The sequence below is a fragment of the Carassius gibelio genome, chromosome A3 (genome assembly GCF_023724105.1).
Source record: "Carassius gibelio isolate Cgi1373 ecotype wild population from Czech Republic chromosome A3, carGib1.2-hapl.c, whole genome shotgun sequence".
Classification (NCBI taxonomy): domain Eukaryota; kingdom Metazoa; phylum Chordata; class Actinopteri; order Cypriniformes; family Cyprinidae; genus Carassius; species Carassius gibelio.
The window spans coordinates 26,060,770-26,086,062 of record NC_068373.1 but is presented as its reverse complement, the minus strand read 5'-3'; the positions used below and the strand labels follow the sequence as shown (position 1 = coordinate 26,086,062).

The 25,293-nt window shown below is 39.4% G+C and overlaps 2 protein-coding genes across 3 annotated transcripts; both read left to right on the top strand.

The window, feature by feature from the left end:
* The first annotated feature begins 755 nt into the window (after positions 1-755).
* Positions 756-6,707, top strand: LOC127953731 (histone chaperone asf1b-A). The gene is made up of 5 exons (XM_052553013.1): positions 756-1,142; positions 1,227-1,348; positions 2,219-2,334; positions 2,854-3,030; positions 5,975-6,707. Exons 2-5 carry the CDS (start codon positions 1,240-1,242, stop codon positions 6,164-6,166), a joined length of 594 nt encoding a protein of 197 aa, XP_052408973.1. The 5' UTR covers positions 756-1,142; positions 1,227-1,239; the 3' UTR covers positions 6,167-6,707.
* Positions 6,708-7,309: 602 nt separating this feature from the next.
* Positions 7,310-24,400, top strand: LOC127953664 (cAMP-dependent protein kinase catalytic subunit alpha). Of its 2 annotated transcripts, none has more exons than XM_052552935.1 (10): positions 7,310-8,249; positions 17,279-17,340; positions 17,775-17,903; positions 17,989-18,087; positions 18,612-18,694; positions 19,503-19,629; positions 19,791-19,886; positions 19,967-20,089; positions 21,319-21,483; positions 21,628-24,400. In XM_052552935.1, exons 1-10 carry the CDS (start codon positions 8,201-8,203, stop codon positions 21,751-21,753), a joined length of 1,059 nt encoding a protein of 352 aa, XP_052408895.1. In that variant the 5' UTR covers positions 7,310-8,200; the 3' UTR covers positions 21,754-24,400. The 2 variants fall into 2 exon arrangements, with proteins under 2 accessions (XP_052408895.1, XP_052408886.1); XM_052552926.1 differs by lacking the exon at positions 7,310-8,249 and adding an exon at positions 14,561-14,914.
* The last annotated feature ends 893 nt before the right edge of the window (positions 24,401-25,293 follow it).

Genomic DNA, 25,293 nt, shown 5'->3' with positions numbered 1-25,293 from the left:
TTTATAATTAAACTGTACTGACTGCCTGGTTGCACCACAGTATTTGTTATTAGCTTGTCAATTTGGCATTGTTTTGCAGTGAGAAATGAGATGTTTGGCAGTTTTAATTGTTCAAATGTAGGCCACATCTGCAGAGCTACACCACATAAATTCCATGGTTATCATATGTTACATTCTGTCATGTTCTGCATGGCCAATATGAACTGATTTTATGGATTTGGTTAGTTACAGGGACCTGAGGAGCATTTGGTGGTACTTTACTTTCACATTACAGACTAACTCATAGTAAAGATTCACCAACGATTAATTAGTGATTACATTTCAAATTATTGTATCTTTATCTTAAATGTATATATTCAGAAATGTTCTATCTATCGTGTGTGTGTGTGTGTGTGTGTGTGTGTGTGTCTATATATATATATATATATATATATATAATGATTCAAGCTCGTTCGCAGCTTCCGCTATATCATCCACTTCGGAAGGTGGCGCTGTTGCAAAAAAAAAAAAAAAAAAAAAACTAAGGTCCGTGGTTATATCTCATCTCCACCAAGTGAACTCAAAACCCACCCATATCCACTCCTAGATGTGGATCCAAACAATCCCCTTGGATCTTGTGTTTGTTCTGCGGGGAGGGGCTGGGGCTACTGAGAAATGCGGTCCTGAAACTGCAGCCTCTGGTTGTGCAGTAACAGTAACACCCTTCTCCAATTCTCCAATAAAAGATGATGCATCATGCAGCTAATCAACCAGAGAGGAGGGTCCGTCCGTTTAACAGCTCTCACTGTCGTCCAATCAGCGTCCACAGAATCCGGGATCTTTGGTCTACTGACCAATCAGCGCGCAGACCAATCCGCTCTCCGTGACGCTTCCTGGAGTTGTCTGAAAGCTCTGGCGGGAGACTACGCAACTCGTATTGTCTGTCAGTTTAAGTAACGAGTTTCGCGAAATAACACCTGTTTTACGTCTACACGTTACTCTCGATCATAGATTTAATTATTTTTCCTTTTAATTTGTGAGGAGAGATTACCTAGACTTCTCTATTCTCCTGCTTTAACAGTATAACGTTAGTCCACGGTGTTGAACCAATAGCTCGCAAGCTAAGAAGTGAAGCCAACGCTTCTGGAGTTTTACTTGAAAACGTATGTTGAGTATTTAAATTTCTTCTCGATTTATCGGTCTTGCGTTGTTTTGGGGGTAAATTGTACATTTCCTTGTTACTGCAGGAACGTTAGCGCAATGGCAAAAGTGCAAGTGCTAAATGTAGCTGTTCTTGACAACCCGAGTCCGTTTGGGAACCCGTTTCAATTCGAAGTGACATTTGAGTGCATGGAGGATCTTCCCGAGGGTGAGTATTAAAGTTTATTTTAATTTTTAATATGTTTTCTCGTTCTTCATTAGCCTGCTAGCTAACGCGCTAACTCCTGCAGATGACGTCAGATTGGCGGGTGATTGAAGCGTGCGAGGAGAAAACCGAGCTGTAATTTATACTTTATCCTTTATTCTCAGTTAAACCGAGCTAATCGTCTCTCTTCATCTAACATTTTGTCTTTTTCTATTGATGTGTGTATTGCTAAGAAGAAAAAAAAAGACACATACATCTGTTGCTTAGTTATGCATGGATTTTACGTTAGTTATATTACGATAAATCTTCCCAAATTACTAACTGCAATCATTTTTACATAAAGTTTTATTTATTAAAACCTCGTAAATTAGCAAATCCATTACTCTAATTCCACTGTGCTACAATATTGCCATATAAAACTTTAAAGTTTATCTCTGAACAACAGTATAGATTTAGCCTATCAAATACAAACGAAAAATCCAGATGAAATTCACACAAATGTATAATAATATACGTCACATCTCTTGCAACATTACTCCAGTCTTTAGTGTCACACGATCCTTCAGAAATCAGTCTAATATGATAATTTGCTGCTCAAGAAACATTTCTCATTATTGTGTTGAAAACTGCTTAATATATATTTTTTGGAAATCAGGATATTTTATCCTTATATTTTATAAGGATTCTTTAAATAGAAAGTTTAAAAGAACAGCATTTCTTTAACAAAATACATGTCAGTTATATGCAATTTAATTTAATTCATCCTTTCTGAATAAAAATATATATATATTTTTTTTTTTGAATAGTTAATTGTAATTACACATTATACAGGACAATCTGATCATTTGAATAAAATAGTTTTCTCTGTTATAGATCTGGAATGGAAGATTATTTACGTGGGCTCAGCAGAAAGTGAAGAGTATGATCAAACTCTTGATTCTGTCCTGGTTGGTCCAGTTCCTGCAGGCCGACATATGTTTGTGTTTCAGGTGAGTTCATAACACGGATCATCATTATCAACAATGTCTACTTCGTTAAAAAAAATCCCCCACACAAAAAGAGTATAAATTAGCCATTTTCAAAGTGTTGCGTCTGTTTAATGCAACTTACAAAAAACTGGACTTCATCAGTACTTTAATAGCTATAGTCTCACCACACCTGTGTTTGAGATTATTTATTAAATTATACATTGTCAATCTAATATGCCCACATTCACACAACAGTAGAAGGTTCTGTATTTCGAGTCATCTATGCAGCACAAAAGTAAATTTAGCTAGAAGAACATGAGTGAAAATTGTTTGTTTCGTGCTTTTGAAGCTACATGAGTGTTGATCCTTCATAGGTGAACTGTTCCTTTAATGTTGTTCTGTACTAAATGTATAAATTCAAAGTCAATTAGTGCACTTATCCTGCAGTTACACCCAGTTAGAGTCATGCAAGTATTCCAAGTAATGCTTTTATTTTACTTTTTAATTTCTGTGATGGTGTTTTTGTCTTTTGTGCAACAGGCGGACGCTCCAAACACTGGCCTAATACCTGAGAGTGATGCTGTGGGTGTCACTGTTGTTCTGATCACCTGCACATACAGAGGACAGGAGTTTATACGCATCGGCTACTATGTTAACAATGAGTACATGGACACTGAGCTTCGTGAGAATCCGCCTCTCAAACCTGACTATGGACAGGTATGTCAGCATGCTTCTTACACTCTGAAATTAAAAATCCCCATTAATTCAAAAGTTAAGTTTTTTTTTTTTAGTATCAATATGTTTGCCTTTCTTGCTCTGAAACAATGACAAAATTTGGATTTAGAAGATATAAGCTTCTCATCCAACTTTCTGTCCAATCAAATGCCTTCTAGAATCTGAAGCATCCTGCCCCCTTCACTGTAAATAAACGCTGAAGCTGGAATTGGTTCACAGACTTCTGTATGGTGAATGGCCCGTGGTGCACTATATAGGGGAAAGGGAACGATCCAGACAGTGTAAATATGCTTTCCATGGGCACGAAAGAAGTCTGGTTTCGTGTTGTCAGGCGAACCGCTGCAGTGTGTACACAGTCTGTTCCCTTCCAGAGACATGATAGCACAGAGCAGATCATGTGCTTGAGTCTGCGCAAACCATAAAACACATCGAAACCATTCAAATTCTCCACAGAATGCTTTATTTTATAGTGATATGGATGAGAAATACATCATTATAATAACTGTTTTGTTTTTGTAACCATTTAATATTTAATCTAAAGGGGTAATCTATTAGACTGTGGCTGTCATAAGTTTTTGATTCATCTTAAAAGGTTGTCCAATGGCTAGACAAGATTAAATCCCTTTTCTCCAGAAATCACTCCCCCACAACTGACTGTAAACTTGCAATCTGCTTCTGTTTAGTTTGCATTAGGGCTGCACAATAAATCGCATGCCAAATTTAATGTGCATCTTGTCAGTAAAGCCGGTTCTGTTATCAGCAGTAAATCACCTGCGCGCTTTCACATGCAGCTGTTATTCACTGACAAGCTTCGCAAAACCACACTCATAATTTGCGCAGCTTATATGTAAAAAACAGCTCTGTGTAGTAAATGCAGCTCCATGTGAAAGCACGCAGGTGATGGAGATTTACCTGCTGATTACAGAGCCGGCTTTACTGACAAGATGCACATTAAATATTGCATGCAATATTTTTTCATGCAGCCCTAGTTTGCAACAACTACTTTTCTACGATCCAATCAATTCCTAGTGGACAATCATTTTTTTATTTTTCTTATTCAATAAGCTGTTAACTTGGATATATATGTCAAAGAAAAGACTGTCAACTTTTGACCCACCTGTCTTGTACGAGCAATATCAAGTAGAAAACTGTTAAGTAATGGCTGCTACATAAACTAAAGGCTGTTGGTTGTTCTAAAAACAGATGAGTTTTTCAAACTTGCTGTTTGAAATAGAGCTGCATGATTAATTGTTAAAAGAAAGTGATCTGGATTCAGAGACCCTCCCGATCTCTTTTCTAAATGACAACGATTCCCCGAGTCTGTTAAACCTTTGACAAAGTCTTACCGGATCATTCAAATCCGTGTTCGCACTGCCGCTGACACAGAGAGAGCAGTTAGCATGTTTGGTTAAAAAAAAAACATCTTCACAAACAGTCTTTTCAACTACACAGTATTATTTCAGTCTTACAGTCATTTATATTATAACAGAAATACTGGGATAAAGTTTATTATTCAGATATAAACATTGATGTCTATATGGCAGCTATCAAAATAGAACAAATCCCCTTTTGAAAGTACTGCGCTTCAAATGCCGTTCGTGTCAATTGCATTGTTTCACCACTAGGTGGCGATAAGTGTCTTAAAAATGTATTTGTCAACGAATGAATTATTAGAGAATCGTTCAAAAACGCTGATTCATCCAGTAATGAAACAAGTGAAGTAGGTTTGAATGAGTGAGTAGTTGAAGCAGTGATTTAAACAACGTTTTCATCATTCTAATATAAAAAAACTTGGGTTTTAAATATATATATATATATATACACACACACACACTACCAGTCAAAAGTTTTTGAACCATGTGTAATGTTTTTTTAAAGTCTCTTCTGCTCACCAAACCTGCATTTATTTGAGCATTTATTTAGTACAGCAAAAACAGTAAAGTTTTGAAATATTTGTACAATTTAAAATAACTGCTTTCTTCTTGAATGTATTTTAAAATGTTATTTATTTCTGTGATGCCAAGCTGAATTTTCTGCATCATTACTCTCACAGTCTTCAGTGTCACATGATCTTCAGAAATTATTTTAATATTCTGATTTGCTGTTCAAAAATTATTATTGTTAAACATTTATTTTTATTATTATTATGTTGAAAACAGATGAGTAGTTTTATTTTCAGTTTCTTTGATCGAAAGTTCAGAACAAAATTTATGTGAAATATAAATATTTTGTTATAAATGTCTTTTGTCGCACTTGATCAATTTAAAGAATCCTTGCAAAATAAAATTATTGATTTATATACTTGTAATAATGGTAATAGTAATAATAATAAAAAAAGAATCGTAGGAGAATCGTGATCTCTCTCTCTAGTTTGAAATGTAGTATGGCAATAGAAGGAAGAACACTGCTCATAAAGCCATTTCATTGGGTTTTAATAGTTTTATTAAAAGGTATCTTCAGTGTTAATTTTGTTAAAATACAAATATAGTTCATTTGAGTAGTGCATGTAATATCACACTTTAGTAATAATTCCAGAGCTCGACATTATAGTTACATTTAAATAAAGGTAATTGTTTTTTCTTCTTCTCAGAATTCTAACGTGCCTTGCGATTTGTATGTTTCTCACATTTCTAACTTTTATCTCCGAATTGCATGAAAAACATCAGATAAAAAGTTTTAACATTTTGTTATTCTGTGATGGAAACAAGCTTTCATAAATATTAAATGGGTTCCATTAAAGCAAAAGTATGAATGTTGCCTGAGACAACATGCTAAAACTGATTGTAACTAAACATTTTGAAGATGATATTTTACATGTTTTACCTGGGGGGTGTTGTATTATCGTCATCTATTTCATCCCTGATGAATTTGCATCGCTGTAAAATTATAGTGTGTATTGAAAGACTTTTTATCTGCTTGCTTTCAGCTCCAGAGGAACATTCTGGCTTCCAACCCACGTGTAACCAGATTTCACATCAACTGGGAGGGATGTGCTGAGAAAATGGAGGATTCAGAGAACGTGGACCCTGCACCCAATGCCATGCTGCCCCCATCCTGCACTCCGGGAAAAGCACCTCCACTCAGCCTGGTGCCAGACAACTCCATGGACTGTTTGTAGTGACGCAGGCTCCTGTGAATAATCCTCACATCTCAAGGCTCATCTGAGAGCTCAGGTCAATCTGGACACTGTGGAGGAGAGGCGGGATTATTCAAACACATCAGAGAAAAAAAACAAAAACAGGTTTATCTAATTTTGTTACAGTTGCCACATGTATTTGAAACAACTCCGTGGTGTGCAGCATATGACAAATTCTCCAGTATGCAATAAGCATGTTTGCTTTTCAGTTTGAAACATGAATGGAAAGCTGATGAGTCATAAATATCTAATACATAATTTAGGTATTAGGATGTGTTGCATCTAATGCCATCAAACTTTTGATCCAAAACCGATCCTTCCTCAAATCGAAAGGGGATGGAAGATCAGTTCAGCAGTTAAGAAGTCTGATGCATAATTCAGACACAAGCAGCAATAATTCTGTAAAAGATTGCAGTGGACAATATTTTTGTAGTTGGGACTGTATTATATTGTGTATATATCTCTCTCTCTCTCTCTCTCTCTCTTGTTTTGTTCTTAACGAAATAAATGTTTTGTTACGTGATGATGGTCATTGAAGTTGTTTTACTTTGATTTGCCTTGTACACAGAGTGGATGCAGCTGTGCAGCCTTTTCATTCATAAAAAAGCTGTTGTGTTGCATTATGCAGGAGTACACCATGTTTGGAGTAAGACAAGCAGCTTGCTTGTTGCTTGGCAACATGAACTATTGCAGCATCTGTGACAACCTTAAAGTAGTGTTTTATATATTTTTTTTAATCTGTGTTTAGTTAGCATGAGTGTCACATTGTGGGTTTTGCCTCTCTTTGTTGTTGCACGGCCTTCATGCATTTGCGGTTGATATGCACAGTAAATCATGCAACTTGTTCATGCATGTGCATCACGAAACTGGGTTGGTTGGGACTCGTTTTCCGTTTCCTGCTCGACAAATCCTAGCGCGCGCATTCGTTGCCGAAACGCAATGCATATACCTGCATATATGACTTCGTCGTGTTTGTTGTGCACAAGACAGACCCCGTTTTAATATTCCATAGACGTAGAGTGTTCGCGTTTTCAAATTCTGACCAACATTCTAAAAATAGACCGTCTTGACGTCATACAGCCTATCACGGATTAGTCCAGCGGGAGGGGTCTGCGCGGCCATTTCGCTAACAAACCAACCGCGGAGGATCACCAAAGGACTGTGAATGAAACCGACTCTGTATTGAGAAAGGAAAATAGCGCGGCCGGTAACAAAGACGGGAAGCGCACAGAGGAAACCTGTATTAAAGAAATTAAAATAGATTACGTTATTTGCCAGTTTGCGGGGGTGGGATAAAATCGTACAGAAAGATATCGGTTGGCCAATCATCGATCACCCTGCATTGGATTGCTGAGCTCTTGTCCAATCAGCTTCGCACTTCGCCAGCGCGTCACACGCATAACGGCCAATGGGCATCGCGTAGGTCTCGCCGAAGCAGGAGTTCCCTGTAGCTGTGGATAGGGGATTAATGGAAGGGGTCTGACTGTCGAATTATGCGAACTACATAGTGCACACGACCGAATTGCTTCGTCAACATAAACAAGCAAACGACCAGGCTACCGAAAAGGTACTGTCAAGTCGGCGTGCTGCGACAGGAATCGCGCGCGGACGGTGAAAACAAGGGCTCGTGGCGCTCAAGAGGAAAGTCGAGGGCCTCGCTGAGGGCTAGCAGACCGAGGAAGAGGATCGAGAGAAGAAGACGGCATCTTAGTGATATTTCAACAGACCCCAGGAGAGCCGAGAGACATTAACGAACCCGAAGCACTGCAACCAGACAGCTACTGTTGGCTAGCTAGCGCTCGCTCGCTAGCTAGCTAGCTAGCTAACCAACTAACCAGCTAGCGTTACTATCAACCTCCAGACTGATCTGACAGCACACTGCGATCCAGCGAGTTATGATCAGACATAGCTAGTGCAGCGGACGAAGAAATTGTATGAGCAGTAAGGAGACGGAGTCTGAAGACAGTTGGCGTAAAGAAAAAGTCGATTTAGATCTGTTATACCTGACCTGCAATCATGGGCAACGCGCCCACCTCCAAGAACAAGGGCAATGAGATGGAGAGCGGTAAGTGCTTGTGTGTTTACTTGAATTAGTCACACTCAGGCTGGGCTTCAAAGCATAGTGGACCTCCTGCTTGAACTGATCTTGGCCATTCATTTCCATTGAATGAGTGACTTGACATGATCTGACATCATAGTTAAAGGTATAGTTCACCCCAAAATGACGGATCTAACGTTACTATTTACTCACGCGCATGCCTTAATAAACCTGCAAGAGTTAACTTTCTTCTGTGGAGCTCAGAGGAAGACGATGTCGCATTAACTTTCCAACTAACGTTATGTAAAAATATAGTGACGAAGGCTGTCTGTTCATAATATCTCTTTTGTGTACTTCACGGGAGAAAAGTCATGTGGGGTTGATAGCACTATGATGGTCACTAAATTACCTCTTTAAGTATCCCAGGATACTATATGCTCTTCTAATAAAGGCCCTGTTCTCCTAAATCGTTTTGACATGTTAGAGTTGAAAGTGATTGTCAAACGCAGGGTGTCCTTGATTATGACACCGAGAGCTAGTCTGGATATCAAACCAATCGCAAAGCAATATCTACTTTTTCACATTCAGATTATTCACTTCCTCTGCAAGTAGTGACAACAGTTTAATGACCTCCTGACAAATATCACTACCTTCTAGATTTAACGTTAGCGGTGTTATTTTAAAGCATTATTTTATGTTTACTTGATACAGCAGTGCAAAAGTATGAAAATGGGCTTCTGTTTTCTGCGTGAGACATGACTGGCCGAGTGAATCTAGGGAAGAGTTTTCAAGGATTCTTTTGTGTAAACACTTGAGATTGTCAGGAAGTTTTGGTGAATCTCTCCAGCCTCTTTCGATTATGTGGCACAAGCCATGAACCATTTAGAACACATTTGTTGGTTGCGATGATTGTCAAATGCATTCATTCTATCTCCATATTACAACAAATTAATATGTATTACTTTTTTACAAGAAATATTTTGCCCAAAAATCCAATTTTGTTATCTTTTACCCACCCCTCATGTCATTCAAAACCTGCATGCACTTTACTGAACGTGAAAGATACTTTGAAGTATGTCCAAGCTGCTCCTCTCCATGCTAAGAATGGAAACCTAGGGGTGTTAAACTCCACAGTTGTAATAAATCACCATGAATCCAGTCCGTAAGGCTTATTTATTCACTGAAAATCTTTGCCTCTGTCGCAGATCTCAGATCTAATTCGTCGCCGCACAGGGCCTATATTCAAGTATGTCATATGAAGACACTTTTATAGGTTTAACATCAGTTATGGCAAGCGCCATTGGTTTGTCATGTCAGATTAAAGTGCCAAGCTAAAATATTTGGAATTTGGTATGAATGATAACTGTGGTAGAAGGCAAGACTAATAATAATCACTTTTATATTTGAGTCTGTTTGTCAGAGTAAGCTATTCAAAGTTTTCAAAATATTGATGTTGTGGAGAAGTTACTTTGCTTGTTGGCTTGGAACTTCTTTAATATTCCACAGAAGACACAAAGTAAACTACACTTAGAAATTAAGATTCCATAAGTTTGGGGATTCACAGTGCCATAGAAGAACTTAATTTGGGTTCCTCACAGCACCTTTCAGTTAATTGTTCCTAAAAAAAACTACTCTTCTTAGTTTGAAGATCAGCATAATTTAAATATTTTTTCCCCCCCACTACAAAGAACCTTTAGTGCACTTTAAGGTTTCTGTGAAATGAATGGAATGTTCTTCATCGAACCTCAGATGCCAGCAAAGGACTTTTAATTTTAAGAGTGTATTCTTTAGTTTTTGCGAGAAGTCCTTGTGCTCTTCTTTGGAAGAGTATCATGAATGCAAAACTTTTGCAAGGAGGAGATGCAAGAATAATGTCCTCTAAAGATTTTGCTTGTTGTTTACCTGTGAATTGCATGCTTGCCATGTCCTACTATTATTATTATTAGAGAGCAATAACTGTAAGAGTTAGAACTGTTTGTTTATTTGGCAGTTGAAAACATGAACTGCCTTTTAAACTATAATAAAATAACAGACAATCTTCCTGGGTGCAGTTCTCTTTTTTTTTTTTTTAAGAGTTGAATCCATCCCTCATTACTGGTTCCAGGAACAGCCAAGAAAAGGAGCCCTTATTCACCAGCCGCAATGGGTTTCATGAGAAAAGAATCTCTGACCCCAAAAGTCAAACCAGCAATAATTGTATTTCTGAGGGGGATGTGAGTGAAGAGGACCCGAAACATAAACACAGTCCTGCCATGAGTCTTCAGAGAGCACTTGGGAACCGATGCGAGGAGGAGGAGGAGGAGGTGTGGGCTGGTAAAGTCGTGGAGGCGGGGTCATATGATGCAGCCTGTGTGATCCAGCAAGCCTGGAGTGTTGACGTTGAACAGTCTCTTGAACATCATGTGATGACCACTGTTATGAACAAGACCACTTTGTGTGTGGCCTTCTGTTTGCATCTTCAGGCGATGTCATTTCTTTGCTCTCTCTCTTTTCCTGTTGCAAAAGTTTGCTTCGCTTCTGCTCTCTTGTGAGTTCTGAATCGCAGCATCAGATGTCTCCAGGATATTCCTTCATTTTAGAAGCGGTTTTTGCCTGCTAGGGATGGGTGGGATGTTTTATTTTAAACAAAGTGCGACAGCAAAATACTTTTAACTGGTAGAGACTTTGCCGTTTGTCACGGTACTGACAGCATGGTAAGCAGTGAGTCTGGTATACATTATTAACGTGAAAATGATAGGGTAAAATGAAGTAATCAGAAAATCCAGTGTGTTAGCAAAGTAGAACTTACTAAGGGGTGTTCGTTAGACAAATAACAGAGTTTAGTTGTTTTGCAACAACAATCTAAAATTTGTCTGATGTCATAGGTATTCATTAACATTAAAAACATGATTCATCCAATCAGAATGTATTCAGAATTTTCTGTTTTATGATACTAGCTTGCCTCGGTTTACTCTTATATCCAATGTGATTATGAATAATCATCTTTTGACTTGCATTCCTCTTGAAAAGAGAAATAAGAGGAGGCTCATTAATTGAATTTACTGGATTAGCCACTAATATCTACATAAAATCATAACATGGCCCATTAAATGAGAATCTTGATAAAAGAATCTCTTCGGGATCACCCAACCAAATCAGCTTGAAGTATTGAAAGTGTTAGTGCTTAGAAAAATGTGAAGTTCTAGAAAGAAGGAGCTTATTAAAGGAGCTTAGTTGAGAGTCGTTTTCAGAAACTTTAAAATGACCCGTCGTGGCCTAGTAGTTAGAGAGTTTGACTCCTAACCCTAGGGTTGTGGGTTCGAATCTTGGTCCTGCAATACCATGTCTGAGGTGCCCTAGAGAAAGGCACCGAACCCCCAACTGCTCCCCGGGCGCCACAGCATAAATGGCTGCCCACTGTGTGTGTGTTCACTGCTGTGTGTGTGCACTTTTGATGGGTTAAATGCAGAGCACGAATTCGAAGTATGGGTCAAAAGTTCATTCAACATGGTGAAAAACCATAATGGGATAAAAAAGCAAACTAATTTGAAATTACATGAAGCTAAGTGAATGATTTTGGGTGAACTATGTTGATGTTGGAAAAAAGTTCAACTACATGTAATTTGTTAACTACCCAGTATACTCTGCCATATCAAACCTTTCAAGGCACCTTTTAAGCCTAGCCTGGATAAGGCGTAGTTGGCGTTGGTGAAACGGATATGTGTGAAATGGATCTCAGTGGCATGCTGCTGCTAGAATCTATGTGTGAAGAGTGGATTTCTATTTGCATGTGACTGCATGTCATTTGAATATGCTTGATACATTCAATTGCAAAAACTGAGGTTTTTTTTCATGGTGGGCTTAAGTGCTCCCTCCCCTGGTCAGAATGAGGGGCTTTATTCATGCCATGCTTCACATCCATATCTGCTCCATCGCCGGTGGACCGCCCTGATCCCTAGAGACAGGTGCAGGCTGCCATCCGGGGCCACAAGCCGGGGAGGGACATATTTTATGGTGTGCACGGACAAGAGAGGACAACATGGCAGACAATGCTGTGGATCAGATCGAGGTACAGCAGTAAGGGTTAATGCAAAGGTGGGCTGTGGTCTCCGACTGTTCAAAGAACCCCACGGGAGGAAACTGGGTGTGTAAGCCCAACACAGGAAGGCAAGGAAACGGAGAAGGTTCAGCCCTGCCTGCCCTGAGTCCTGAATCATCAGAGAGGTCAAAATAGAAGAGTCTCATACAAGAAGTGACCCTATCTTTTGTTTTGTCAAAAGAGTTTGGGAACACAGCCGTACAAAGTCGGATGCCTCTACACCGCGCTTGCTTTCACAGCTTTCTACCATGTCAGTGCTGCAGAGGTTGGCAGAGAGGTTGTTCCAGCGGGCCGGTCCCTGTCTCGGAGACTCTACCGGTGGGGAGGGCGGCTACTACCAGTCCCAGGATGAGTCGGAGGCCTTTTGCTGGAGTGAGTGACTGACCTGAGGCATTATGTGCGTTAAGGCTGCTGGCACCGTGAGTGTTTGGATATAACCGTGGAAGGCGTGGCTTGGCAAAGGAGGAGGAGAAACCTGCATATCTAAAGGGCTTACCTCCCCATCTGATCTATAAGGAAGACTCCAAAATGAGTGTGTGAGATCAACCGATAATCATCTTGAATAATTCACCTTTGATTATGGATAATGATATTTCAACCAGGTTTATATTTGACCATTTAAGGTCTAGCCAATGGAGGATAGACTGTTCAGTTTTACATTTAAGTAAATGTTGTTTAAAACAGTCTATTTTAGAAATTAGTTTCATTTTCATTAAATGTTTTGATTATCCTCTTCTCTAGATGTTAATATTGCCTTATTGGGTGACCACGAATGATAGTTGTTTTTCATAATGGGATCAAAAAGGGATTTGGGTTAAACAGAAAGGATGTTGTAGATGTAAGTCATGGTTGATCTTGAGATCGTGTTTAGATTAGCACCTTTCGCTCTGCTTCGGGGATAGATGTGGGACTGCGGACACGCGCATCCTGGGTACAAAGCCCTTTTTATTCATCTTCTAATGTTTGTGCTGTTGCCTGGCATTGACTGCGTCATACAGGAGTTCCAGGGAAGCTGGCTTTCTGTCTCCTGGGAAACCTGTCAGTGTGTCCCCCTTTGTTGGGGTCCCAGTGTTCTGCTGTTCCTGCCAGTCTGAATTACGAACTAATGCTAACGGCTTTACCTGTTCATGCTGCTCTTATCCACTCCGATGTCTAGCATCAGACTCCAGACTCTTTTGAAGTTTGCGATTTGCCCTACAAGCATTTGATTTGCAATTTGACGTGTATTACAGGCGGTGTCTTCATATCATCTGTTAAATCAGTCCTTTTTTGCCAACTCTTTCACATTCTCTTTGGTTGACTTTTATGTGCTTTTAAAAGTCTCATTTCAATTTCCCACAAGGGCACATGGACATTTGCTTAAAATACCCCATGTTTACCAACTTTGTATCCGAAAAGTCAGCCCGTGGAAGGGTATCAAGTATCTGAGAGCTGAAAAGAGATTATACCGAGACTAGAGAAGCACCTATAGTCTTGAGAAATGAGGTCGTGGAGGAGGGAGGGACTTACCAAAGGTGTCACTGTCCCTTGAGTCTCCACCTGGCCTGGGTGGCTGCATTGGGCTCAGTCTTTAAATCCATCTGTCCCTGACTCTTCCTGTGTCTCTGCCTTACTCATGCTGCTGTACCACTGCATTTATTCCCTGAAAGAGGCTAAAATGCCAGGCCTGAGGCTGCACTGGTTGCAAATGGGTTCTGCTCTCGGATATATGTGTGTGTGTGTGTGTGTGTGGGGAACAGCGGGGCTCTTGCTGTCGATGCACCACTAGCCGACCCCTCTGGTGTGCGTCAGAGGGAGCAACAGCAGCCGAGGGCCACACTGATTGATTTGACTCATCAATTGTGGACTCTGTCCACTAGAGGACAAAGCCAGGGTTTGAGGGAGTTACGGGATGCACTTAATGCAGTACCCTTTATGCCCGCTTAATTTTTCTGGGCACTTTCTTCACTTTCAATAATAAGTTACCATTTCTTTGCTTTGCTTAGGTTGGTAGGAACTGCCACGCAATCTATTTATTGTCCATGTTTTTCATTAGACTAGGCACTGCTGTTAGAGGTTTGCCCCTCCCCTAAGCGACCAGGTCCCTATTTGGATCAATCTAGTGCGTGTGTTTGTGTATGTGCCTGCATTTTACGTGTGTGTGTTCCACTTGAGGGTGAGTCGAATTGCACTGTGTACAGAATAAATATTGATACAAATGGAGCATGAGGGGGATTGATTTACCAGGGTGATGTCCGCACAGTGGAGCTGCAGAAAGCGAGGGCTTTAGTTCAGCATTCGGCACTCGAGGAAGAGCAGGATCAGTAGACAGAATCATTTGTCACACGTGGAGACAAAAGCGGCGTTGAAAGCACACCTGTAGCTCTTAGCAGAAGTGGATGCGAGGGTCAAGTGTGTGAAGACCTCTTAGGAAGATGCCTACGGCTGTGAGCCTGATGCTGTGAGGAAGAAGCGAAAGGAGGAACCATCTCGGCAGGGCCCATGTGTGACCGAAAAAGTTCAAGGAGGCATGGTGGGAAGCGGGAATCTCGTTCTTCAGGAGGATCAGTGGAGGGAGGAGGGGGAGGCAGTAGTGGTGGAGGAGCAGTGGAGGGTCCCACACTTCTAGTGGACGGTAAGGGCAAGACTAACTTTGTGTGGGAATTGGTTATTAGTCTCCGGTAGTCATGGCACACGATTGTTAGGGAAGCCAGCACAAAGGCAAGGATCATTCATATCCTGAGCCATTTGTGAAATTGCATCAGGGATATTTTTACGTATCGCTGTTGTAATTCTTCGATTTTTCTTTCGCGTTGTTTGCATGGTGAAGCAGCCGAAGCCTGACCTATGTTTTGAGTCTTCTTCGAGTTTTATGGTGCATTGGATCAGTAACAAGTTAGACAGAGGACTTTGGACACTGTCCTCTCCGCTGCCTCTATCTTCTACTGTAGTTCCTCTACAGATAATCTAAACGAAGTAGAAATATGACCCTGGAGTGTGTGCAGTCCCATCAGCCACTGCGCGTGTGAGAGAGACACTCCTGAATCTCTCTGAGATAATAAGGCAGGGGAATTGACGGGAAGTTGTGGGGTGAGGCTTTCTCTCTCTCTCTCTCTCCCTCTCTCTCTCAGGCTCTGCCTGGAGCCTGTGGACTAGAGATAATGGCAGTAGATTTGAGTGTGACTAACCTCGCTCTACGCCGTCTGGCTCTTTCACCACAAAGAGAGATCGTTTAATGCCCCTTCTTCAGATTTAAAAGCATTGCACTTTGAGAGTGCTTCACGTGGGTGTGTCCTGCAGTAGAGTCCTCAATGGCCGCAATCAAACTGCATTTCTTTGGATGTCTCCACTGGGCGCAGCAGTTGGATCTTCTCAGTGGCTGCGACAGCTTGCATTTCCCTGGAGTGAGCACTGGTAGTGTGGAATGAGGAAGAGACTGTAGTCTAAACGTTCCCACACAGTCCTATAAAGAGAAGGGGGAGAAATGCTCAAGTAGTTCTTCATTGGGGTGCTCACCTGATTGCTGATTTTTTTCCTCACTCTTTCTGAAGCAGAAATTATGATGCTGTGACTTTTCTCACATGTAGATACACACACAAACACAGAGAGTGAGAGAGAGTCAGAAGATATTGATTTGGGTCTGAGCTCTTGTTTTGTCATGGTGGGCTCAGGAAGTATTAGATAACATGAGCTCAGTCGATGTGGTTTCAACAACAGTGGAAACTAGAACAGACCTTTACCTTGAACAGCCAATGAGAGTGATTGCCACAGGCTCTGAACACAACAGTTTGCACACAAATAATTTACTTATGGATGTAGTAGTGTAATAAAAAAAAAACAACAGACCCAACTGACATGACATGCATGCTGCTTGTTCTGAGTAACTGACTGATGCATTAAAATGGGTGTGTTCAAAATAACATCACTGTAGAGAATTCATTCATTCTGTGAAAAAACAGGTATCATTAATTGTCCTTTATTAGGGAGCAATGGAAGCAATGTTCCACACAATGTTATACAATATATTTACATCTGAATTATGATGTAACATGGGCCATTCCAATGTATTTTGATTAAAAAGTTGATTGGAGAAGGGCAAATGTAAGAAGTGCAGCAAATTATAGGATGCTCAGCTAAAATAGTGTCAAATGTGATTCAAGATGTAAATAAATGGAAAGTCAAAGGGATAGTTCACCCAAGAATGGAAATTATGTCGTCATTAACTCACTTTTATGCTGTTCCAAACCTGTATGAGTTTCTTTCTTCTGTTGAACACTAAAGAAGATATTTTGAAAAAATTATCTTTAGTGTTGATTTTCATAGTGTGGTGAAAATAAAAATTAATTGACATAATTAATGACAGAATTAAACTTTTTGGGTGAACCGTCCCTTTAAATGACCTGCATATGTGGCTTACAGAATTCCATCAATTCAGACTTTTTGATCAACATAAAAAATATATGAAAAAAAAATTGGTTATGCCTGTTTTTGAAATTGTAAAAAATGTAAACATTGGTAATACTTGCAAACTGCTTATGTACTTGTAAAGTAATAAAATTTGAGTAAGATCACAATTCAGAATAATGAGAATAATTTTAATTAAGGGTGAAATGTTTTCATGAGATTCAGTTTGTGTGTGCAGTGTGGCATGTAGAAAAAGTAGCAGTTCTCAGCAGTCTTCCCAGGCATTCAGCAGCTCATACGCAGCACAGCTGACAACATGACGTAAATGGCTGTCATAAATAAGGGCAGACCAGCGACTCTGGACTTTAATGTGTTGTAGGGGCTGTAAAAGGTTAATGTTGAATGCCACACAGCCATGACTGTTTTAACAGGCCCTACTTTATGACATTTTAACAGATTCTAATGGCAACATCGTATCAGACTTTCTCCTCTTTTTTTTGTAGTACATTAGCATGTCTCTAAGTGCAATGTAATTCTGTTGTGCACATAATTAAATAATAACACACAAATTATTTCTGCCTTTTTTCGTTTTCAGTTAAGGAGTTTCTCGCTAAAGCCAAAGAAGATTTCCTAAAGAAATGGGAGAACCCAGCACAGGTCAGTTAATCCCATTTTCTGCACTGCACACAATAACTTTTGTCAGCCTATGAGTTCATGCGAGTTGCATTGCGCCACCTTCTGGACACAATGTGAACTGACCTGCTGTTTGTTTTTCTTAATAACAATGGAGTCTGTGTGTTTTTTTTTTCTTTTCTCTCAGTACACCGCTTTTGAACTAAAAACCCTGAGGAAATAACAGGAGCAAAATTTGACATCTAGTGAATGAGATTCATTTACTTTATTTCACATTTCTGAAAATCGTACCTTAAACCGTAGCTCATCTCGTTAGCGAACGTTCAGATAATTAGTGAAATAATCACTGCCAAGTTAGTTTGACTGTGCTCTAGATAAACCATATAGATATTAGGGACAGTCAGATTTGTCTTTGAAAACACAGTATGTATTCACCAATGATTTCTCTGGCTGTACAGAACACTGCAGCTCTGGACCATTTCGAGAGGTTGAAGACTCTAGGCACTGGCTCGTTCGGACGAGTCATGCTAGTCAAGCACAAAGAATCAGGCCAGCATTTTGCCATGAAGATCCTCGACAAACAGAAGGCAAGCCTCTCTCAGAAGCCTCTTTCGGGGCTGAGATCTGTGTGTGTGTGTGTCTGTGTGTGTCTCATCTTCTCGTGTCTTTCAGGTGGTGAAGCTGAAACAGATAGAACACACGCTGAATGAGAAACGCATCCTGCAGGCCGTCAGCTTCCCGTTCCTCGTGCGATTGGAGCACTCGTTCAAGGTACCAGCTCTGTGTGTGTGTGTATACATGCATATTTGGAGAAGGATGATATAGCAATCAGTCTTTCAGCCTTTAGATGAGTTTGGAGTCCTTTTATTCATCAAGCGCACATTAAATTGATTGGAAATGACAGTACAGGCATACTGCTATTCTGGCCTTGTCCACACCATTACGCTGTGCTTTTGTAAATGAAAACTGAGCTCTTGAAAACGCACTCTAAAGTGGATAAATTTGAAAACGGAAACCTTGTAAGTGTGGACCGAAAATGGACACGTGTTTAGTCGTGTGACACATTTTGTACCAATACATCTATGTTTATACTTGTAATTATGCCTGTTATGTGCTTTTCACTTTCACACCGTTACTTAAGCTCTTTACTTTGTACACTTTCATATTAGAGTCCAAAAAGGTGACAAAAAATGACTCATACAGGCAGTTGTGTTTTAGACTTGTCAGTGGTATTTAGTGTTTTGTTTTTTTCACAATGCTTTTGTGCTCTTTTCTTTCATGTGTCCTGTACGTAGGATAATACTAACCTATATATGGTAATGGAGTATGTTCCTGGAGGAGAGATGTTCTCTCACTTGCGTAGAATCGGCCGTTTCAGGTGAGTTGTTTCTTCTTCTCTCTATTCATATCGCTTAACGATTCTGAAATCATTTTAGATTATGTTTGGATTCATTGCTATCTGTTGCTTTTTCTCCTATTTTTGGCGTCGTACTACAAATTGTGCCACATTCATATGACAACACACAAATCTGAAACGGCATCGAACTCGAAAGAAAACCGGATTAGAGATTTATTAGTCAAATCTTGAGCAGCGCTGCGTTTTTGCTGACAGTGATTTTTGCAATAAATATTATGAAACTACACTGACTGAATTTACTGAGATGCACTGTCGAGGCCAAATTGTCACTTGCCAGACTTTTCAAATGCATCATTCACAAGTTCTTAATTTACTTCCACTTTTGCTTCAAACATTTCAGTTACAATTTGATCCGGCCCGTCTAAATTATTATCATTATATAATCACCTGACGCATTGCATAACGGTCATTGAGACTGCAACAGGTGAATGGGTTCTTTTGCATATTGCCAGATCTATAGTTTCTGTTATTATTATCACACATCCACTGAAAGGATTACATTTAAAGGATCAATTCTGTCTAAGTGCATGGTTCTTGACCAGAAATGGCACATAACTAAAATACTTGCAGATTCACATTACGATTATTTTTTATTTATTTTTTTTTTCAGTTCAGTTACTGATGTTATTTTAGGGTAGTTGATATAACAAGTCAAACAGTGGCAGCAGTGTCCTGATACGTGACCGGTCTAAAACTATTTAATCATCTCATTCTTGTATAGTGAGTGTGTGTGCATGTCCGATGACCTCTGTGTCTCTGTCTGGTGCAGTGAGCCTCACGCCCGATTCTACGCCGCCCAGATAGTTCTGACCTTTGAATACCTTCACTCACTCGATCTTATCTACCGAGATCTGAAGCCTGAAAACCTGCTCATAGACCAGCAGGGCTACATACAGGTAAACTCACGATCACTTCTTGAAATCTAATGATAGCAGCTCCAAGAATGTCACATGACTGCAAAGAATACAGCTGCCTTGTGTCTGAGTCACTGTTTAAGGCCATACAGGGCTGTTTTTCACCTATGCAATATTTATCCTCATTCTTGCTGTTTTCTCAGGTAACAGATTTTGGGTTTGCTAAACGTGTAAAGGGCAGGACCTGGACACTGTGTGGCACACCTGAGTACCTGGCGCCAGAAATCATCCTCAGTAAAGTGAGTACCAAAGCTGCTGTTCTTGTCTTAACTGCAGTTTAAACCATTTCCGCATGACTCCAGCTCTCTGTGTTTCTCAGGGTTATAATAAAGCAGTGGACTGGTGGGCTCTGGGAGTGCTGATCTATGAAATGGCTGCCGGTTACCCTCCGTTCTTTGCCGACCAACCCATCCAGATCTACGAGAAGATTGTTTCTGGGAAGGTGAGCGCACTGCACTGGGATTATTTGACTATTATTTGATGCTATATAGGGCTGTGCAATTAATTGCTGCGATTGTCATGTGCATCTCATCAATAAAGCCAGTTCCGTGATTAGTATTAAATCTCCATTTACTCCAGAAGTAAAAAAAAAAAAAAGAATACTAAAACATATCTTGTGTCTTGAAGGTTTTTTTTTTTTTTTTGTGGTTTGGGTAACTCAGAGCAGGGTTATTATAGTTAACTAAAACTATCAACTGATAACTGAAATAAAAGTGAAATTAAATCATAAAATATTAGATGACAAAACTTTTAGAAAAAAATTGAAATGTTGCCTTTACAACTAAATGAAATAAGTTCACGCTGAAGCACTAAAATTAGTCAAGTCATCTTTATTTATATAGCACTTTATACAATACATATTGAGTCAAAGCAGCGTCACGGTGTTAAACAGGAAAAGCATTTGCTGATAATTCGAGAGGAGAATAGAAAACAGTCAGTTTAAGTCAGTTCAATGTTGATTCAGTTCACTTCTCTTCCAATGGTGTCTGTGCAATCAAGTCAACAATGTTAGCAGATATTGTGTAACGGGAAACTTTAAAGTCAATAATGGTAACTGGAAATAAACGGAAACAAATGGAAACAAAACAAATCAACCAAAAAACTAAATCAAATTTTTTAACATTTAATTTAATTAAAAACGGTTAATTAAAAATTTTAATAAAACCTATGAGTATATAAATAATACAAAAAAATGCTGACCTAGAGTCAGACATGTAAGCTTGTGTGTGTGTGTGTGTGTTTTGCTTTTAACGTTTAACTCAAGTTTTTGAAAATGTTTTACCAGGGGACATTTTCGTCCAGCATTTAACTGAAAAAAGTATTTCGTTGTTATTGTGATGTTTTAAGAAACCGTATTGCATATTTAAATTGTGTTTTTATTGCCACGAATATATGTTTTGATGCAGAAATGAATTTGAAAATGAAAGTTTACGTTTAAATTTGAGCTGTGAGGCATCTAAAGGTTTTGGCTTGCTGTCTTTTGCTGCTGCTCTCTTTGGTTTTTGTGGTTTGGGTGCAACATGCTGTCTTCTACACCGTTTTAAACTTCAGTATTCAGTCACAGCATTGTGTCAGTTACGACAAGACATTCTGGTGGATTGAATCTCGTGTCTGTTTGTAAAGGTGCTTGTGAATTTCAAACCCTGATGGTGTGTCTTAATCTTTCTCTAGGTCCGCTTCCCCTCACATTTTAGCTCTGACCTGAAGGACCTGCTGAGAAACCTGCTGCAGGTAGATCTGACGAAGCGCTTCGGTAACCTCAAGAACGGCGTCAACGACATCAAAGGCCACAAATGGTTTGCAACCACCGACTGGATCGCAATCTACCAGAAGAAGGTACCGCAATCACACTGGGTTCTTATTACGTTCTCGCCATTTCCTCAAGCTTCAAGTCATCTCCATTAATAAAGACCTCATCATCAGTACACATTATGGGCTTCATAATATTTCATCAGAATGCAATTTTGTCTTTGTTTCCAGGTGGAAGCCCCTTTCATCCCTAAGTGCAAAGGCCCTGGTGACACCAGCAACTTTGACGACTACGATGAAGAAGAAATCCGGGTCTCTTTCACAGAGAAATGTGGAAAGGAGTTTGGTGAATTCTAGAAGCAGCAGCGGAGGAGAGGGATGGAGAGAAATTAGATGTGGGGCAACACAGAGAAGAAAACGTTTTTCCAGGGTGGTGATGGTGATGGACTGGACTGAGCCTTAACTGGTAACAACAACACAGAGCCCTCACACACAGATGGAGGGAGAAGAAGAACAAAGTCCTGAGAGAGACGCCAGCAGTGTTGCCTTTTCAGATCCTTCGTCTCTTGTTACTTGTCCATTTTCATGTTTTCCCTCTTGTTTGGTAGCCAGGGTCCACTGGGCAGAGATTCGGTCACTTCTCTGTGGCTGGCTGGTATGGGGATATTTGTGACTACTACTTTTGTTTTTCCAGAGACATAGAGGTTACGTTCTGGTACTGAATTCTGAAAATTACCCAATTCATAATTTTTTTTTATTTTATTTTTAATTAGCAAAGGTGTCCTTGCTCTGTAGTTCTCCACCCTGCCACATCATGTTTACTTCCTGTGCACCTATTAGCATCCAATACCAAATCAAACCCACTTAAAGCATTCAAGAGATCTGGCTTTTTGTTTGACACGTCACCCATTTCTCATTTGGATTTCGAGCCTCACACAAGCATCCTTCAAATGTTTAATTGCGTATTAATTTCCTACAGTGCTCTAGGATCAGGCAGAATCAGGTTAGTATAAATATTGTTGATTTGGATCAACTTTCGTCATCCTCTTGATTATTCCGTGTATTTTAAGCCAGTGTTGAAAGTAGCCACTGATAAGACCGGAACACTTCGTAATATTTCAGATCTGTAGCATGTAAGCATACTTGAAACTCCAAATCCATTATTTTACAGGTTTTCACAGATGGCTATGATTCGACGATACATTAAAGATGCTTTTAAAGGAAAATGTTAAAGAAGAGCACTGTTTCTGTGGTCACACCGGGTTCCTGGTGGATGATGTTGTTGGGTATTTTATATTATTATTTACTGCCGTAAAATATCGTCCAATGATCTGATCAAAATTAGTTCGCATTCTATCTTGCTCTGTAACTTTGTAGAATGCAAGACAATCTGAAAGCAAAACGTCCCCACGTTGTTGTTGTTGTTGTTTTTTTACGTTTCCAGAAGTTTGCAGTAATGCGTTGTGTATTGCAAAGATTTTATTTTGTTATGCTTGAAAAGTTTCGTGTTGATGAATAATTAAGTCGATTTTAAAGGTCAAGTGTGACTTCTGTGCCAATAGTGGCACCAAATTGAACCGCAGTCTGTTTGAGTAACAGAAATTACATAATATATTACAATATAATTGATTGTGTTTTTTGCTGCTGTTAGTGGCGCAGAATTGACACGCTTCACCTTTAAAACTGAGATGCAAACTATTGCTTATAGCTCAGCTGTTCGTTAGTTGCCAATTTCATGCAAAAATCGATATTTGGTTTGTTATGATGAGTAATGCAAGGTAATTTTACTGAATGTTTGCAAACTACAGATTGGTGCAAGGTTAAAAAAAATTTTAATAACAAATATCTATTGGACACTGAATGGCTGTGATGCCATTTAAATTGCATCGTAAGATCAAATTGCTGTTAATTTCCCTCTCAGGAAATGTTCTGTCACTGTAGCCTGCCAGATCCACAGCCAAAACACACCAAATTGGGTCCGTTTTTGATCATTCGGGTGCTGATGTAGCTTTAGAAACATAGACGAGCAAAGGGCAGGAGTTTATATTTCACAAAACATTATGGTAGGTTGAGATCTTCTCTCCCTGACGCTTCTCCCTGAATGCCTGGTGATTGCTGGGCCCCATTTCTGGACACTTTGTCATAAAATGGGTGTACAAACAGGAGAAACAGCTCCATCTCTTGGTTTGAATGGCTGGAAAACAAAACAATCAGTGTTTAAAGAATGTGTCTGTACGTTTAGATTGCTGCGCTGGTCTTGTGACGCTACAAGCAATGGAAGATTATCCTATTCTAACTGGTGCACTGAGTTATAATGTACAGGTTGGCTTTTGCATGAGCTTTTTTCCCTCTTCTTTGAGCTTGATCGTGGAAGGAACTATGGAAGGGTTCTGTTAAAAGCAACAGTGACTTTTGGGAAATTATGGCTCTCATGCACCTTTCATTACACCTTATTTTTTGTCAGAGCATGGAAATATGTGACATATTTGGCGGTATTCATATGTCGTCCCTCTTTCTCTGGGTCCCGTCCCTTACTTTCAAATACATGGGTGTCACACATCCCTTCAGTCTCCCACTCATCTGTTAATTCACATTGTCAGTCATCTTTTGTGTGTGTGTGTGTGTGTGCGTGTGCGTGTGTGCGTGCACGCATCAGTCCATGATACAGTTTGCCTTTGTACACATCCAGTTTCCTACACTCTTCTATTTGCTTTTAAAAAAATCATGAGGAAAACATTTGATTTACTTTTGCATATTTTCTAAGTGTATTTTCAGTAACAGGAGTCTCTTTCCTCCCGACATGGGTATGGTGATGGTGTAGTCTATTGTACCTTCTCGGGAAACAATACTGTATATTCTCTGCCTTTAACAGTCTTAATTACCTTCTGGAGAAGTTGACGGAGACCCGTAGGACACATTGAGTATGTTTAAAAACAAATACACAGAATAATATTTTGCAACATGTATCATTCCAATAAAGTTTTAAATGTTAAAATTACAAGAATGTGGTGCCGTCTTAAATGTTATTGTTCCGAATTTTTATTTATTTTATGTCTGTCACAGGACATTTACCATAGCACAGAGAAAGAAATAATAATATTTTATATATATATTTTTTTTTTTTTTTTTTTTAACCAATATCTGATTTGTATTTGAAGGTTTCTTAAAAGCATTTAAAAGGATCTGTGTTGTCATGATATAATTTTCATGTGAGTCTAGTCATTAGTCATGACGTTTTGTCTTTAAAAAAAACAACAACCAAACAATCACCGATCAATTATGAATTTTGGGGTGGATTTGCAGGAGCTGGGCAAGCTATTTTGGAGATGCATGGAAATTATAACAAATCTCCTTGAGATGACCTACTACATTTAATAAAAGGTAAAGTACACTGCACAAAACTGTATCCCACAATGCAAAGCCCTCGAGAAACTACTAAGTCATTTTTATTTATATATTTATGAACTAATTTTGATTGGAAGGCCAATATAATTTTATATAAATGCCAATTATGTTTAACTAAAAAAAAGAAATATAAGACTTACAAACTTTTCCGATAGAGTCTGGTCTGTCTAAACGAAGCACAATGAGCTCAGCATACTGCTGTTTGACGTGGTGTTGTTGCATAACGCTTTGTTATACAAACAGTGTACTGTATACTACATAGTATATTTCACTCAGCGCATTTCCCTCTCGACTAATCATTTGATTGGATTGGCAAAAAAGTAATAATAATAATAATAAGTGGATGGATTAAACAAGGAAGGTAAATTAAACGTTTACTATTGTATAGTGCGGACGACTTGATACTTTAAAAAAAAAAGTATGCACTAATGCATCATGCTAGTATTGCATTCCGGCACGGAAACGTGCAACCTAGCGACGCCTCCTTAAATC

What these genes read in the sequence shown, in the direction of transcription:
- LOC127953664 (XM_052552926.1), top strand. Translation starts at nt 14,782, where the DNA reads ATGTGTGACCGAAAAAGTTCAAGGAGGCATGGTGGGAAGCGGGAATCT. An exon ending in AATGGGAGAACCCAGCACAG is followed by an intron (nt 17,341 to 17,774) that starts GTCAGTTAATCC and finishes CTGGCTGTACAG; the next exon opens with AACACTGCAGCTCTGGACCA. An exon ending in CGTAGAATCGGCCGTTTCAG is followed by an intron (nt 18,695 to 19,502) that starts GTGAGTTGTTTC and finishes TGTCTGGTGCAG; the next exon opens with TGAGCCTCACGCCCGATTCT.
- LOC127953731 (XM_052553013.1), top strand. Translation starts at nt 1,240, where the DNA reads ATGGCAAAAGTGCAAGTGCTAAATGTAGCTGTTCTTGACAACCCGAGT. An exon ending in CATGGAGGATCTTCCCGAGG is followed by an intron (nt 1,349 to 2,218) that starts GTGAGTATTAAA and finishes TCTCTGTTATAG; the next exon opens with ATCTGGAATGGAAGATTATT. An exon ending in GACATATGTTTGTGTTTCAG is followed by an intron (nt 2,335 to 2,853) that starts GTGAGTTCATAA and finishes TTTGTGCAACAG; the next exon opens with GCGGACGCTCCAAACACTGG.